A 17503-nucleotide genomic window follows, 5' to 3' on the forward strand; every position below is an offset into this window, starting at 1 on the left:
GCACAAAGACAAATGGTGACCATGCCTGATTTACCCAAGATTGCATCCCCTTCCCCCCCAGTCTCAAGGAGATACAATAATTCACCATTTGCTGGAGCAGGGAAAAAGCAACGTTAATGAAATGGTTTGGGCCAGCACCCCGGAGACTGATTCAAGCCCTTACTGAAAGGCAAGTTTATTAGACTGAGCTGTCACTTGATAAAATACAGGCAGCCCCTTGTGACCGTCCTAATCCCTCCATCACAGCAGACAGTTGGGTTGCTGCTGCACGAGGTCACTGCTAGGCCTTGGCCTCTCAGGACTAGGAAGGAGTCAAGCTCTGCTCTTGCATCTCACGTGGTCCTGGCAAGGGCTCCAGACACAGAGCTTCTGTAGGAAAAAGCAACTAATGACCAATTTTCCCTTCTTTTAACCCTTGCAGTCTGAAGGAATACTACAGCCTCTCATGAAGAAGTTGAGATTAGCTTCTGCAGGGGAAGGACATTTCTAAACACAAAATACTTCCAAGTAACTTAATGTAACATGCAAACAAACCAAACGAAGGAGCTTCTAAATGAGATGAACTATAAATCTTGCCAGGCTTCCTTTGAAGCCCACCAACAAGACAAGCCAGATCACAATGCTGAGAAGGAAGAAATGAGCCAGAGGAGAGGTTTCCCGCCATGTCTGTGCACAATGGAGCCCTTTCTCTGCTCCTTTCTGAGGTAATGCACTCTGCAAATTAATATACTTTCAGTCAGGAAGGATACATTAAGGCACTAAGTTTGACTCATTTTTCACTTTTTTTTTTTTTCTTCTTTTCAATATTGTCATCTAGCCAAATGCTTATAGATAGAAAAGGCTGCAAAAGCGTTCCTGATTGCTGAAATACTGCCCATGGAGTGTTTATTATTACTGCATTAAATGAAACGGAGTCTTCAGTGGCGTTCACTGCATGTGTCATCAAGCTCTGGCCTTCCAAACACATTTAATCCACATCCATCTCACAGTTAATGAAATGAAAAGTCAAAAGTTGTTAAGTTTCACAGGTGATTAAACAATTTATGCATAATTCAGAAATTAACCTCGGGTAAGTCCCATTCAAAGAGCATTAGAAATGCAATTCAGCCTGGAAAAGAAAGCTAAATTTCAGCAAAGATGTGAAACTCATTGTCTTAAATTCATTTGCTCACACAAAGAGCCAGTGATGGAAAATCCAATCTGTCAGCTTCTTCACAAAAACAACTGCAGCAGAAGCTGCTCCAGAAGGCACCATTAGACATAACCCAATCGTAGCATGATGGCATGAGCTCAAGCACATTCCTTGGTGTAAGAAGGAAAGAAGGAGCTGGAGCTCGATGCCATGATGTCTGTACTCACAAGGCTTCCCATCACCATGGAGAAATTGGAAGAGTATTCCTATGGGAAGAGTACGCTAATACAGGGAAGATTTTGTATTAGCCCAGTACTCTATCAATTTGGTCTGACTCCATATGTGTTATCTACCCACATATTCCTTATTGATGCATTACACTTGTCAAAATAAGAGTGCTTGTGTGAATCAAAATGGCAGAAATTGGCTCTTTTTAAGACACTTGATGGCCACTGCTCCCATTGGGTGTGTCTACAAGGCACAGTACAGCACAGTGTGGACACATTTATTTTAGTCTTAGAGAAGTGAAAATACCAGCCAAGGTTGAGCATACTAATAAAATTAGCTAGGGTAATATAAGCAACTCAGATCTCATTCAGTGCTAGTTTGTGGCTCAAGAAATATCCCAGAAGTCCAATATTAATTCAGCTGTTTGTAACAACCAAAGCCACTGCTTTTTGTCTCAAAACCAAAAATCATTCTCATTTTTCTTAGATGGAAAAACTCACGCATCTACATTGCTTTCCTGTCTACACAGTTATCCAAATATGTCCTTTTTCCTCTCTAAGTAAAACATCACGTCCACAAATTTATTCCTTTATTCTATTATGCTGAAAGATAAAGTTGCAGTTTCACAGAGTTCTCAAAGCTTATATTCACTTGAAATTAAATGACTAGCTCACATTTCTGCAGTTACTGAGAAATATAAGAAGAGGAAATTACAAATGAAGTAATTTTCAATGGAAAAGAAATAGCTTGGGGCCAAACTTTACCATTCTCGGTGAACTTCCAGTGAAAGTTCTGCTTGCATAAGGACCACAGAATTTGGCCCCTGATAATAAGTAGGTTTCATAAAATGTAGATGTCATATTTGTGGTAAAAGAAGTACTTTCCATGGTTGGGCTGAGTTCCCAGATTTCTTAGTTTTGCTTCAATAGCAAATCTTACTCAAGTCAGTTATTCTAATTATGCTAGAGCATTATCCTTCTTGTGTGCGTGCTTTTCACATTATGCTTAACATTTCACATAAATAAGAGTAGTTAAATTTGTGTAAATTCTGTTCTATTAATCTAACATTTGAATTGTCCCCAACCTATTCTTGATAAACCAGACACGTTTACAATCTACATAAAATTGTTGTACATAGTACACAAGACCCTGCATTCTCTTACAAACAGCTCTGAGTGCCACAGACTTACACTTTTCTTTTACTGAGCTTGCAGGGACATTTCTACCAAACTTTCATAATATTTTAAACCATTTTGCAGCAGAAGTAGTAATTATTTCTGTCAGACACTTCTTATTTAGAGCATTTCTCTAGAGCTATACTAATAGTTTTTAGGTTCCAAAACACAGTCTCTAAGAAAGTCTTAAAACATCCACACTGAAAAACCATTTTCAAGACAGACAGGGAAACGAAGCAGCCATCAAATGATTAATAGCCACAGAACGTGAAGTTAACTCAGGGAAATAAATGGGAAAGATCATACTGACTGCTCAGTGAACATCAAATCTTTAAAACTTAGAAGACAAAATTCATATATTATTAATATTATTTTGAATTTTCAATATCTGTGCACTGTGGTCTGTTTTTATGAGCAGAACAGTTTATTTTCAAGGTGACAGCTGTACATATACATTAAGCAGAGAGCCCCACAAATGTCCACATGTCATTGTTGAAATAAAGATTAACCTGGGAGAGTGTCAAAATAGCAACGCAGAGTTCAGGAATAAAATTGCTTCCCACGGATGTTCTTCCAAAAACTTAAGCTTTTTGCTTACATCTGCTAAGTAAACATGTGTCTGGGGATGAAGAGAAGGAGCAGACCTTGGGAACCTGCTCCTTGGAGGCCCATGGTGGAGAACAAGTTGCAGGACGAGGTTATGAGAGGCCACCTCATCCTAGGCTGGCTGTGAGATGCAGCTTCTCTCTCTGCAGAGAACATCTGGGGAGGTGCCAACGACATGACACCAGGGGACTGTGGGGCGGGCAGGCAGAGCTGAACCTCTCTCTTCTATTTCCCTCCTCTTTTGCCTGTTTCAGCAAGGGATGGCTGGCAGACATCACCAAGAAGGTCCCCTGTATGCTACTGCTCATCTGTGACTGATAGCCTCAAAAAGAGTATAATGCCAAAAATGTGTCAGTGTAGAAATCAGAGCTGGCCACTTCAACTTTTTGCTCCTACCCTCCAAGAGAAGACAGAATATGTTCAGGTCTCCACACCGCAACCAGTCTCCACCATGAATATGGGGGAACAGTCACAGCACTTAGTGGGATAAAGGTGCAAAACAAAACATCTGAAGGAAACTCGCAAAGCCACTGAGATGCTTCAAAAACATTCACAAAAAGATTATGTTAGTGGAAATCATCCCAGCTGTGTGGTACTGGATAGCTTACAACAAAAACTAGAAATAAGAGAATGTGTTCAGCATATTATCCACGTATTGTTTGAAGTTTTAACGGATCCTCAGTCTTGTCTGTGCAGTGGTTACTACAAAAGACAGGACAACTATAATTCCTTTCAAAAACTAGAAACCAGGTTTTTGCCAAAAATAAAATTTCAAAATGAAGTACTAGAAAACTAACAATAAACTTAAGTAGAACACTATAGATAAAATTAACTTAAAAAAAAAAAAATTAAATTAAATTAATCTAAAAGACTAATCAAAACACATATGGCAGGCAATTTACCATGTTTTGTGATAAATTAAACACATCATTATCTTGAAAATTGGAAAGTAATTTAACAGAAATGGAATTTTTGCTTCACTGAAATGTGTTGCTTTGCAACAAAGCGGATTTCACTTCTGCTGTCAAACACTCAGTGAATGAGTCCCAGGGCTAGAAGTTGTATGCATTATTACAGAGCACTAACTTTATCACCCAAGTAAGCAAGGCTTTTCTCATATTAAATCAGCCAATCATTCTTAATGCTTTGATATGCAGATAGAGTGTTCTGAGCCTTACAGAAGAAAGCAGTATTTAAAATAGAGATAGAAAAGTTAAAATGCAACTAACTTGCATTACGCATTTAACTTTTAGTGTAAAAGAAGCTTGATTTGAAACACAGATAAATTTAAATTAACTTATTTACCACAGTACATATGTAAATGAACAAAAGAAGTTAATTATTTGTACAAGATTCTGGCTGCACTGAGCACAGCATAAGCTGCAATTGGGCAGCTGACAAAGCAGAAGTCAGTCAGCAACTCGTGGCTATCAGGTTTTGTCCTCCTTCCAAGGCCCAAGTGTTTTATCTCCTGTGCTTTAAACAATCTGGTAAGGTCTAAAGCACAGGTCACTGGAGATGGGGTTTAGGAAAGACGTGTGCAAAGATTTCTTAGCAAGAACCACATTTAAATCCAGAACAAAAAAATTGCTTTTTTTTTTTTTTTTCACAAGAAGCAGCTTTAAGGTCAGTTTCTTACAGTTGAACACAATTTTCATAACAAAACCTGACAGATGACTACCTATAAGGGAGCATCTCCATGTGTCCACAATATATATACAGTGTCCAAGGGTAGAGGCATGGCAGTGCACACCACCAGGGAGTCTGGTGACTGCAACTAGATTAAAGAATAAATTAAAAAAATACATAAAGGATTAAAAATAAATATTTTCTAAAATCATCAAACACCCTATCTTTGTTATAAGTTATTGCTGTAAACAGAAAAAAAAAAAAAAAAAACCAACAACCAAAGCAAACAATAACAATAACAACAAAAACACCAGAAAAGTTGGCTCCTGGAGGGACTGCTGACTAAATCAAATTTTGACTGCTTGTAACTCTTGAATACCCCACAGAGAAATTCCTGTAATGCATGATTTTGAATTATGCTTTAAAAAAACCCTTTATAAATAGCAAAGATTAACCAGCAGGATAAGTTTTCAGGTCATATGAACAAGTTTTAGTCATTTTATCCTTGTAATTAAAGCTCTCTGAAATTGTAGCTTTGTTACTGAAGAATCAACTAGCAGACTTTCCATTTATAAGGTGTAACATCTGATTTAGAAAACAGTTTAAGATCACCATAACTGGAAATGTATTTGTATTTATAAAAGGCTGAAAATTTTTCCTTGCATAGCATAATGATCTTACTCTTCTGCAAAACAACATTCAACAAACTCTTCAACACCTCTGCAGTAGAATTTCATTTAAAAGTGATGTAAGCAAAAGGACAATTATTTTAAGTTAATTTTCACTTGAGACTTCTAAGTTAATTGTAGCAAGACGAATGATAGAACAGATAATATGGATATTTGAGTTTCCTGCATTAGTGGTGCAATAAGCTAATCTTTAAGGTCTTTTCCAACCAGAGCAATTCTATGATTCTATAATACTATAACAGAATAAGCAAGAATATCATCCACACTCATTATTCAATCTTCCTACAAGACATAAAACTACATTCAATGACACAAGAATTCTCAGCACTATTTTTGATAAACCAAAAGAAGAAATTAACATTATCCCAACCAAAAAGAGTACACAGTGAAAAAGAGAGCAGTTCACCCAACAACTTCCAGCTAGAAACAGATTATCTCATTTAAAATAAACCTGTAAATGACTTGCTGGATTCTCCACAATCTTGACAAAAGAGAAAAGGAATTACACAAGAAATGTTTGAATGAAAAATTGAGCGTTTTTCTAAAAGTAGTAAGAGTATTCCTGAAAAGAGGATAAGCATTTTAATATATATTTGTAACTCTGCTTGCCTTGTCCAAATAAAACCCACCATCAGTTAGGAGCTGGTCTCAAAGCTGAAGTCTGCCCACGATTTTAACCTAAATGAAAAAGTAACTTTCCTTCTTTTCATAGATATTTTAGCTTACTCTGGCCAGCCTGACCCCTTTGCCAATCTGAAGCCACATCTCTCCCATATCCAACCCCAGAGAACACAAAAACCTGGATTTAGCCCAGGGGCTCTTGATGAACTATTTCAAAAATAATGATCTAATAATGAAGGATTAACTCCAAATAGAAGACAAAATCCCTCAAATGGTATTCTAGGGCTGGATTACACATCTTGCAGGGAAGTCCTCTAAAGGGATGGGCAAAACTTCATCTCCTTTGGGGAGTAAATTTGCCACATAATATAGACATGGATACAGCCTCTTCCTTGGCAATTACTCTCTAAGGGACATCTGACATCTGACTGTCTTTGCCATAATCCTGCTGCCTAAACAGCTTTGTGAGCCTGTGGACTTTCAGAGAAAAATTAAAACATTGCCAACAGTTTCTAGGCTCTGTGAAATGGTAGGATCTTGACATTAGCCTCCTAAATCTACAAAATGCCACGATGGATTCTTCTCTCTCTTGATTTTAAACAATGGTAACACAAAATATATGCTGTGAGCTCACTGATAAGTCTGTTGCCAGTTCTCTTGTCTGATTTAGAAATAAATTTTAAAAAATCATGCAGAACTACTAAAACAATAGATTTTGTAACAATGGTGAAATAGTAAAAATAAAACAACTAGTAAAATAGCAAAACTAGATTCAAATAGGTAGTGTTGGCATGAGGAAGTGCTTCCCTAACAGCACGGAAATAAATGGGGCTGGGATAAAAACAAGCATTCATTTTGACAGAGCTGTGGCATAAAACAGATCCTACAAAAGAGTATTCATTATGTAAACTGCTCAGCACCAAGGTAAGCACGTCAGCTTCATTTAGCTCACCCATGGCTGAAGTAATGTGCATATTTAGACATAATACAGAAAACATGAAAAACAGGCCATTTCTAAAGGGAATTTGTGACTTGTTTGTTTATTTTGACAGGAACAAGATTTAATAATAGCTGAATTTGTTTTAAAAACACAGCTCATTCTTTTAAAGCAATATGTTTTCACACTGCAAACAGCCTGTTAAGTAGAAACAGTGTATGCTAAGAAAACAGGATGAGTATAAATGTCTCTAGGCCCAGTCGTATAAATCTCATATAATGTTAACCCTCAAGACTCTTTCTTTCCATCACCAGAAAATAGAGCCTGCAGTTTTTCCAATATGAAAATACAGTCATCCTTTACTTGTCAGCACAGACCAGGAAATATCTCAAAATGTGTCAAAAGAAAGGGTTAGAAGAACAATACAACTATATTGTCAGATTTAATTTGATTTTAAGATTGAAGTGAACCAAAAGCATATGTCAAATGAGAATTCCTGAGAAGGATATAACCTCTGTGTTTGGTTGCCCTCCTGCATTCTTGAGGAAAGAATGCATAAGTTAAGGGCCAACATTTTGTAAAGAAAAAACATATGGTTGCTTTTTGACACAGGCCAGGAAGGTATACGACAATCAGTTAACTAAATATATTAATCAGTCCACTCGTTCATGCTTTTCAGAACTATTTATCTAAATTAGTAAAATAGGTTATTTTAAGAAAATAATTAAAGAACCCACAGCAACACAGATTCTAATTAGAAACATCACATTTTGATTGTGGCTTTATTGTGGCAACATGCTGTTCTGTCCAACCAAAGCAAGATATGGTGGTTGCAGTTTATTTAAACAGTAGTCCTGAGCAGCTAGCAGGTTTCCAGATGTGCTACTCTACCTCCCTGTGACCAATAAATAAAAGGAGGAGGACTGCTGGAATGCTAACATTTTCTCCAGAAAATGGCTCAACGAGTTAAAGCTATGGGTGATAAAAGAGGCTGCACCACTTCTTGTCAGGCTGCCAAGACTGAATGTTTACTCATTGCTGGGTCCCCAACAGATGGGGGGAAAAAAATCATTGAGAAAGTCCCTTTTCCCAACCATTTTGCCATGAAGATTATAGCAAAGCAAAACAGATGATTTATGTGTTAGAAACAGACCCGTAAAAACTCATTCAAATAGTTTCACGTAGGTTTCTCGATGTTTATGTTAGCAAATATTTTGGAGGAGCATCTGCAATCTAAACACTATCATGTTATTCCACAGACCATCATTTTGCCTGTCATATTTATATTTCACACACTCTGGTCTACAGCTTTTGCTGCACGAGGGGCTCTAAACTGGGATGGGTGAACTTTGGGGCTGAATTATGCTTTGTTTCTTAACCAAAACCACAGGTGTACAGCTCTGAAGATGCTGAATGCTCTTAATGAGGGATGCTTTGTGCCTCTTTGTAAAATCCTAGTGCTTAGACCAATAGTCAACTATCTGAGACAAACTAAGGAGGAAATGCAAAAGTGAGGAAAGAGGCTGAAATCACGAATCTTTGTGGTTACTGTCTCAGAGAAACTGAGCATGAACCAGGCTGTATGGCCACAAATCACTGTCATCTGCTGCTGAGCCAAGCACTGGAAAATGTTTTATCAGGTTTTGATACTGCGCTCTGTTGATTCAAGATCTATCTTGAGGAGTGTGTAGAAGATAGCAGGCAGTGTTAAAGAATAGCTGGGTCAGAGCCCGGTTGATGCTTATGTCATGACTCTGACTTTTGCTTGGGAAAGCATTTTTCTGAAAGCTGCCCAATTGCCATCTCTAGTGTACATGATCCTGCCAATGATCCCTTTCTCACCTGCAGAACATGCTTACAAGCAGCTTGTCTCAACTCTTAATACTCAGCAACTTAACAACTTTTCTCATGTGCGCAGGACTGAAATCTGGGCTCCAGGGAGAGCATACCTGCACAGGGTGATGAAGCACAGACTTCTCAGCCAGTGTGGGCACCCAATCCCATGCAGTCCAGCTGGCACTATGCTTTGCATATGCAGGCTGATATTTTGCCATGTTGTAATCCTTCATCTGCTACAAATAGACTCGGGGTTGTGGTGCCAATATGTGCTATTAAAACCCACGAGGTTCGGGGGATTAAGTGATGGTTATGGGCAAAGGGGCTACACTTTCTGAGGCTACAGACTGTTTTCAATACATTGTGCTGACACTTCTGGACAAAAATAATTAATTCTTCCATCAACTTCTCCATAGACGACTACAAAAACACTGTAAGTGCCGCAGCCACAAATAGATGAATTGATAATAAACATAACTAAGAAATTCTTGATTATGTATAGGGAGATCAGGAAGACATTCAAAAACAAGTTGAAAATTCATCAGTTCTTAAGTCCAAACGTGCTTCTGAGTACGTATTGTGTCTAATTCTTTGAAACAAAGGGAAGAGTAGGCACGGATTTCTATAGGAGTAGAGTATCATTCTCTAATGTTTTAAATTAGTCAGTGGAGCATAAAAAATTTGAGATGTAGGTTCTATGAAAAATAGGAAATAGATTGGAAAGAGAGAATTTTGCCCTTGATGTACTACCCAGACCTCATCAGAGCTAAGTGCATCTGGACACCTACTGTGATATTTGTCTGGAAAAGAAACTATATAAGGCGCACCATATATAGCAAGACTTGTTTGGCTGCTAAAGGGAAACCAAAAAACTGTTTATTACAGCTAACAAAAGCTGTACTCAAAGTGCAAATCTCTTCCTTGATTTATTTTCAGAGATAATATGGATGTAAATGGTTTTAGACACGTCTGCTCTTTTCAACATTTTGGCAGCCACTGATTTCTTACACTCCAGCACTACCTGTTTTTTAGTTGTTGTGGGTTGAATTGACTCTATGCAAGATTCTTCTTTCTAAGAACTGAAGCATTATCTGACAATTACAAGCTAAGATACTAGAAAGACATAGTTACATTAGGCAAAGAACTGGACATGTAAGTGAGAATTTCTTTTAGAAACATTTATCAGCTGCTCTAGAACACAATATTTGAATGCACTATTTACCCATTTCAGATACGTCACTGCCATCTTTCTGGTAGTACAGCCAGAAATACCTTATTTAATGAATCAAACATCAACTAGCAAAGGTCAGCATGTTACTGCCTTGAAATCCATCACATAACCCTACCAGTAGCATCTGTATATTTTAAAGTAATACATTCTTCTTCTGATAAGCTACAACTCTTTTAAGAAAGACTTCTTCCTCTATCATTTTTTCTTTTTTTCATTTCAGCTGCCAGATGTCTACAGTAATTCTTGTGCATTCCACATATGATAATGTAACACGCAGTAATACAAAACTTAAGACAAAGCTCAACAGAAAACCCAGAATCTCTAGCTTGGCCCTTTCTTCCATATTACTGTGCAAACATCACTCTTTGGAGAGGCCTCAAACGAATTATCTATCTGTACTCTTTACTACCTAGACTGATGAACTCAGTATGATTAATTTAAACATAACAGGGGTCCCCTAGAATTTCTTCTCTGAGTACCTGTTATGACTACAGTCCACTTACTACTTCCCTGAAATCAAGGGAAATTTTGGCATCAACTTCTGCTGGAGCAGATTTTCCTATGATGTTTTATTTAGATAAATCATGGCTAACATAGTTTCAAATGTCTTCTTTGATGGTATGAATTTAGAGAACGTTTCCAGTGCAATCAAAAGATAACATCTAACATTATTCGGCTAAAAACTATAATAAATCATAGTGACTGTCCAGTTAGAAACTTAAAAACACTAAAGAGTTACCTTTAACTTAAAGTCACTATTTAGCATCTGTTTCCGAACATTTTTGCTAGCATCTTCTTGTACTGATAAGAAGAAGCAACGTCTTGAGACGCTGAGACCGTGGAAAATTATTAAAAAAAAAAAAAACAAACCCAAACAGCTTCAAATAATGCTTACTCAGCATAATATGTATGTGCTTAAGATAGGAACTAATGATACATGCTGCTATTGTTGTCAGCCACTGAAGACAAAGGTCCCATGCATAATTCATGTATTAAATCCTCCCCTGAACTTGCTGAAACTAAGAAGTCTTCAAATACAGATAAATATTTTCATTTGCCATGATTGGATAAAAATTCTGGATTTCACATTTCTTAGGAATCAGTTTAGGAAAAGATTATGCTATTGTCAAACTTTTGGCTTATATGTGTTGCTTGGCAGAGGGTAGAACTGATTTCTTACTAGTTTTTTTTTAGAAAGATAATCATCGTTTGCCACTTGACACATGCCCACATTCAGACTCCACATATTTCGTATGTAGGGCTAAATTCTATAGAATTCTACTCAATTTCTAGACATGCCAACTTGGACTGGGAGAGTAAACAGGCACCAAGGATCTGCTTCCTTTGATGTATCCAGATTCAGAAGTAACATAAGCTTGTTCAAGCCCAAGCATGTCCAAGTCACAAGTGTGCACTCTGCAGCTATACAGTAATGGAAAGCCAGTGTAAAAAAATACAATGTGGCATAGTATCTCCAGCCAAAGTATAAGACAAATGATATGCCAAGTCCTAAAATTATATTTCACAGTTTCAGCTGTGCTCAGACTGTGAAATACCTGAGCACTGCTGCAATAGGAAAATATAAGTCACAGACATTGTCATTGACATGAGATACTGTGCACAATACAGTAGAAAACAAAACTGTACGAACTTGTCAACAAGTTGGGTTTGCTTCTATTTTTATTATTAGAAAGTAAGAACAAGTCCTGCAGTAAATTACAAACCATCAGATTCTGGAGGACTGGAGATCTGTCCAGGATAAGATGCAGAATGTCTTTGTTACCAATACTCATATCCAAATCTGCAACCAACATTTTATGCTCAGACACCTGTAGTCAAAAAGTCATTAATCTTCATAATAAGAATTCATGTCTGTGTTTTAAACTGAAGGAACTTAAAATACATTTGGGATTTTGGAGCAACCTAAAACTGGATGGTAGGAAAAGCAGAAAATTTAAATGCTGAAATCTAAATTATCATTACTCTTGAGGGGTAACATTTCAGTAAGATTAACTGTGTAATCCATAGCTCTTTCCTGGCCATTGGTTTGAAGTGTCTGCACATTTCTGATGACAACATTAAACTGTTTTTTATTGCTGTTGATGAGGCTCTCATGACGTGGTAGGATCACTCTCTACTATGGTGAAAATAAACCAACCCATTTAAAATCTGTAGTGAGACCTACTAATGCATAAGGATAAAAATCTTGATTTCAAGAAAATGAACTCCCTTTGACTCATGTGAGCCCAGATTTCACCCTGGAGAGCTAAACTGAAACTTGGGTACAAACTTCCATGCACTAAAATTTCAGATTGTGAAGAAAGTTGGTTGTTTGTTTTTTTTTTGCATCAGGAATATAACGCTGTCAAGTAATGCAAGATTTAACCAGAAGAGACTGCACATTTGCTTTACCTGAGTCAGCAGCTGTGATCAATAAAACATACTGCTCCTTCGTTTCTCGGTCCAGGCTCTGCACCAAGCGCAGCTCCCCGCTGGCTGAGAGAATAAAGGCTCCTTCTTCATTGCCACTCACCAGGACATAGGTAAGCTTGCTGTTTAGGCCTTGATCATCATCTCTTGCTACAACCTACAAAAGCAACATAAAGGCATGAAAAAAAATTTCAATAACCAATAAGTGCAGAGTCTGTACAATTTTATTGGGGTAGAGAAAATATTCTCTATGACATTAATCTTAATTGATGGATTGAACTAATCCCAGTACCTTAAGGGCTATTATAAACTAGCTGTAATGGTAAAATGACTTAAAACAGTGGTGATGGACTTAAAAGCATTGCTTGAAAATTTTAAAATAGTTAATTACTTATTTTTCTTATGTGTAAATACATAAAGATGGCATTGGGGTGCAGTGAAAATCACAGATGACTTGATATAGACTGAACTCAGTATCAAAGAACACACTGCACATCCTGCCATCTCAATCCATTTATTGCTCTTTCACTGTTTGGAATAGAGCCTCATCCTACATAGGCAAGGATCAGATTTGTTGCATGCATTTTGAGAATGAGCTAAGAAAATAGGGCAAACTCTTGAAGTCCTAGACTGTGTGAAAAGATAGAGGGGGGGGGGGGGGGGAAGGGTGGATGACACAAAACCAACTTCAAAGTCCAATACAAAATTTTGGCAAAAAGCAAGAAAAAAAAAAAAACGAAAAGGAGAACAAAACAACAACCATTGCTTGTTAGATTACAGCCAAAAGGCAACTTTTCAATCTTGTCTTTTTTTGTTTTTCCAATGGTCAAGGCATATTAATAAAATATTCCAAGGCATTGTAGCAATTGTATGTAACTGTAGCAAATGCATGTCAATTTTTTGAGTGTACTCACCTGAAGAATGACTTTGGGAAGTGTCTCTAAATTCTCAGGAACATTCACATTGTAGGGAGAAAGTTCAAATGTAGGAATGTAATCATTAACATCTTTCAGAACAATATTGACTGTTGTGGTGTCAGTCCTTGGGCTGCTTCCACGATCAGAGGACTGAACAGTTAGCATATAGGAGGGTTCCCTCTCTCTGTCCAAAGGCTTAGCAACCGTTATCACCCCCGTCACAGAATCGATGCGAAACTCATTACCATTATCTCCACTCACAATAGAATAGCGAACCTGCCCATTTGTACCTTCATCTCCATCAGTAGCAAGCACCTGGATTAAATCTGTCCCTGTCAAAGTGTTTTCCTCCAACTCTACTCTATAAAGCTTTTGTGCAAAAATGGGATTGTTATCATTAATGTCGAGGACTATGACTACCACATCTGTAGATGAAGAAAGCGATGGCTGGCCCTTGTCCGTTGCCACCACAGTCAATGTGTAGTTGGACACAGCTTCTCTGTCAAGCTCCCCAGTCAGCCTGACCTCACCATCAATAGTGCCAATGCTGAATTTATTGCCCAGAGGCCTCAGCAGACTGTACTCGATGTAGCTGTTTGGACCGCTGTCGGGGTCAGTCGCCTGTGCCTTGAACACGACTGTGTCTATCGGTGTATTCTCTGGGATGTAGGTCAGCTTTGGAGAGATAAAGCTAGGAGGGCTGTCGTTCACATCCAGAAGAATAATGGAGACTTGAGCTGTGCTTGTGTACCTGGAGGCAGGGAGAGGGGCCATGTCGTGGACTTGAACAACAAGGCTATAGAAAGACTGCCTTTCCCGATCCAAAGGTTGTTGGATGCTCAGCACCCCGCTGTTGTTGATATCAAAGTGCCCAACACTGTCCCCGGAAGCGATGCTGAATGACAGCTGTGAATTGGAGCCTGGGGGGCAGGAAAACAGGTAGGTAAGAGAGTGTGCCTTAATCCCACTGACCTAGATATATAGATGCTTCTAGCCTCATTTCCTATGGAAATGAGGAACATATGAACATGCCTCCCATTCAGCTTCCCCATCATAATTTTTGAATCCAACAGTTAATTTCAGCAGTTTCACAGTGGAATATAAGCAATGGAAATAATTAAATTCTGACAGGAGCTGAAGAGGGACAGGGAAAGATGTTGCTAATTAGAGCAGCCACTGAGGGAAAGGCCAGCAGATCTCATCCCTGTACTTCTTTCAGCAAGAACTGCAGTGAGAACATGTACAACTTGTCACATCTGCAATAGTTTTGAAGAAAGTATCAATAGTTCTGCTGCTAACAGAACAGTTTTTTGCTCCATTCTCCCCATTTCTAGTCAGCAATACTATCACTGACATAATTATTTCATGATTTTTTTCCAACCAATTAAAAAAACAAACAAAAAAAACCCCAGAAACTCCCATGCTTAGATGGAGCAGGCCAAGAGTGAATACAGTGGAGAGGTATGCTTACCATACAAGGAAGTGTTCAAAAACACCAGATGAATAGCCTTCATCTTATGACTGAAACATAACTAGCAATTATGGTCAAGGGAGTGATTTATACTTTTGGTACGGGAAATGGATTCTGAGTCTTGACAAGGCTACAAAATGGCTCTAAAAATGCCACATAGCAAACAATGTGTATTGCCACTTCAACGTCAGAGCTCACTCTAAACAGCTAATTGTTGGAACACCAATGGAAATAGAAATAAATCTTCTTTCATTTTTACACATGCATATATGTATATATATATGGACTTACATACACAGATACATTAAGCATTTATCTTATTAATATTTTAATTCATATTGATTTGTTTTCTTGTTTTGGGTCATGAAGACTGTGATTTAGGATTAGCAGATTAATAGATTCTTCACTACTCATTTACCCCTCAAACTCACTTTTACATGCAAAGAAATCAAGCTGCCTGTTTAAGCAGAGATTATTACTTTGTTGTACATTTTGTCATTTTTACTCAGCAGCTTTTTTTCCTCCAACTAAATTGCTTTGATTACAATATTATTATTGTATTTGATTTTTTAATTGCTGCTGATTATTATGCTCAGACTCAGGAACTCTAGTTCTACTTGCCTTCCCCCAAGGGCTACTCTAATTGGCACCTTTCTTTCTCTCATTTTCTTTGTATGGACATAATTACAAAGTAAATAGAACCAAACATAAAAGATAAAATATTTTTATGCAATTAAAGAAATGAATACATTTATATGCCAGATATTAGTGTTTCTACATTACTTTGATCAAGTAAAGCAATGTAAAAACATAATACTATTCTATTTTCTGCTCAGTTGTACTTCAAAATGATTAATTATATGAATGGAAGACTTCTGATTTCAGTAAAGTTCTTCCTGGCAATTCAGTATTTTGGCAACTGACTTCAGAAATAGGTAGAAATTAGAACACTTAGATGAAAATCATTTTTTTACTAAATTTTAATACTCTTTTTATCCATTGTTTGCTATAGTGGTGCTTGTTCCTATTAAATTTACTACCTGTTCTTCTCACCTCCTTCTACCTTTTCATTATTTCCCCTGTAGTTTTAACTGATATTTACTCATATCGTTGTATGGTTCAAGCTGACACAAACAGCTGTTGTTTCCCCAAGGTGTGTCAAACAAAAAAATGACAGTGGAGCTGTTTCTCTCTCACAGTCAGTTTTGTCCTTTACCAGTGTTTGTCCTAAAACAACAGGTATACATCACTAGAAAACAATGTCTTTTAAGAGCTCTTCTGATCTTTGAAACCATGTAGCACAAGCAATCAATGAAATTATACTTGTGTGCATTGTCTGCAAATCACATGCTGAGAAGTACAGTAACGGTTATTTCTGTACTCTACTCAAATGCAAGAAAACACAGGATTTTGTTTCAAGTTGGGCTTGAAACAAAAATACCAACAGATGATAACATTTGCTGAAGTTGCAGTCCTACTGGGTAACAAAGCCTGGCATGACCTTGGAATGAAATTTCTGCCCTACTAATTTTAAATTCAACCTATTAAAAAAAGTCAGTGTGCCAGAAAATAGAAGAGGCAAAATATCTGGCTGACTTTTCATTGAATTGCTCTTCTAAAGCTCATTTGCTTCCTTCCTAATTGACTGGATGATAAATGTAAAATTGTATGTCATGACAGTTCACATTCATTGTACACAGATGGACACTAATGTATGAGGAAAAGTAAAGCAGATCCATAATGGGTAAGTGGAACTAACTTTCAAGAATGTTTGAAACCAAGCATCATACTGCTAATTTTTTTAAGGTTTTTTTTTTCCTTTCTGTTTCAGTTGTTAGAGTTTGCATTTTTTTTTATTTTTTCATTATACAGTTTCTTCCCACTGTATATCGTGATGTAGGCAAGAATGCTTGGACAGAAAAGATGAACTATGAGAGGATACAGATGAGACACAAACACATTTCTCTGCAAGAAGAAATCACTTCCCTGGATACAAGTATAAGTTCCTCCTCCAGTTTACATTTAGCTTACATATAAAATCTTTAACAAGAGTAGAGAAAGAAATATCCATACAAGAACAGCCAATATAATGAAATTGTAATTTCTGACTTGCTGGCTTATCTTATGAAACCTCTTTTCTCTATCACTTTCTCCATTTGATCTCAAAATTGTTGCACAATCTTTACCACAGAAAGTACTATCCATCAGCACTTGGATGTTCCCACAAAAATGTCTGTAATTTGGATAACCTAGTATTTCCTGAGGAAAAAATTATTTCAATGAACCATCTTGATGAGCTCAGTTTGTTATATGCGAACAATCTGGAATTCCTTGAAGCATGTGGGTTCTCTGTGCTTGAAGTGCACCTTTCAGTGTAAGGCGTTTCTATAGCCTTTCCTGAGCCTCTCAAGTTAAGAGGTGACAAGTTTGCCTAACATGTCACAAAATATCCTTCACCTGGAAACTCAGCATATGTGCTATGAATAACTCCGCATTAAGCCATCCTGAGTAATGTCTGTGGACACTTAACGTGCTATGGAATGATTTTTATGTATTTTATGATCATATTCTGCAATCATTCTTGTTTGGACAAAAATTATA

At 37.3% G+C, this 17503-nt stretch overlaps 1 protein-coding gene across 1 annotated transcript in view; it reads right to left on the reverse strand.

The window, feature by feature from the left end:
* Window positions 1-17503, reverse strand: part of FAT4 (FAT atypical cadherin 4) — a 133967-nt gene that overhangs the window by 39286 nt on the left and 77178 nt on the right. The window contains exons 5-6 of the mRNA XM_090140056.1: window positions 13429-14351; window positions 12497-12671 (exon numbers count right to left, since the gene is read on the reverse strand). Of these exons, the coding sequence (XP_089996182.1) occupies window positions 12497-12671; window positions 13429-14351 (1098 nt within the window). The remainder of the gene's footprint in view (window positions 1-12496; window positions 12672-13428; window positions 14352-17503) is intronic.

The sequence above is a fragment of the Phasianus colchicus genome, chromosome 4 (assembly GCF_987193195.1).
Source record: "Phasianus colchicus chromosome 4, bPhaCol1.hap1.1, whole genome shotgun sequence".
Classification (NCBI taxonomy): Eukaryota; Metazoa; Chordata; class Aves; order Galliformes; family Phasianidae; genus Phasianus; species Phasianus colchicus.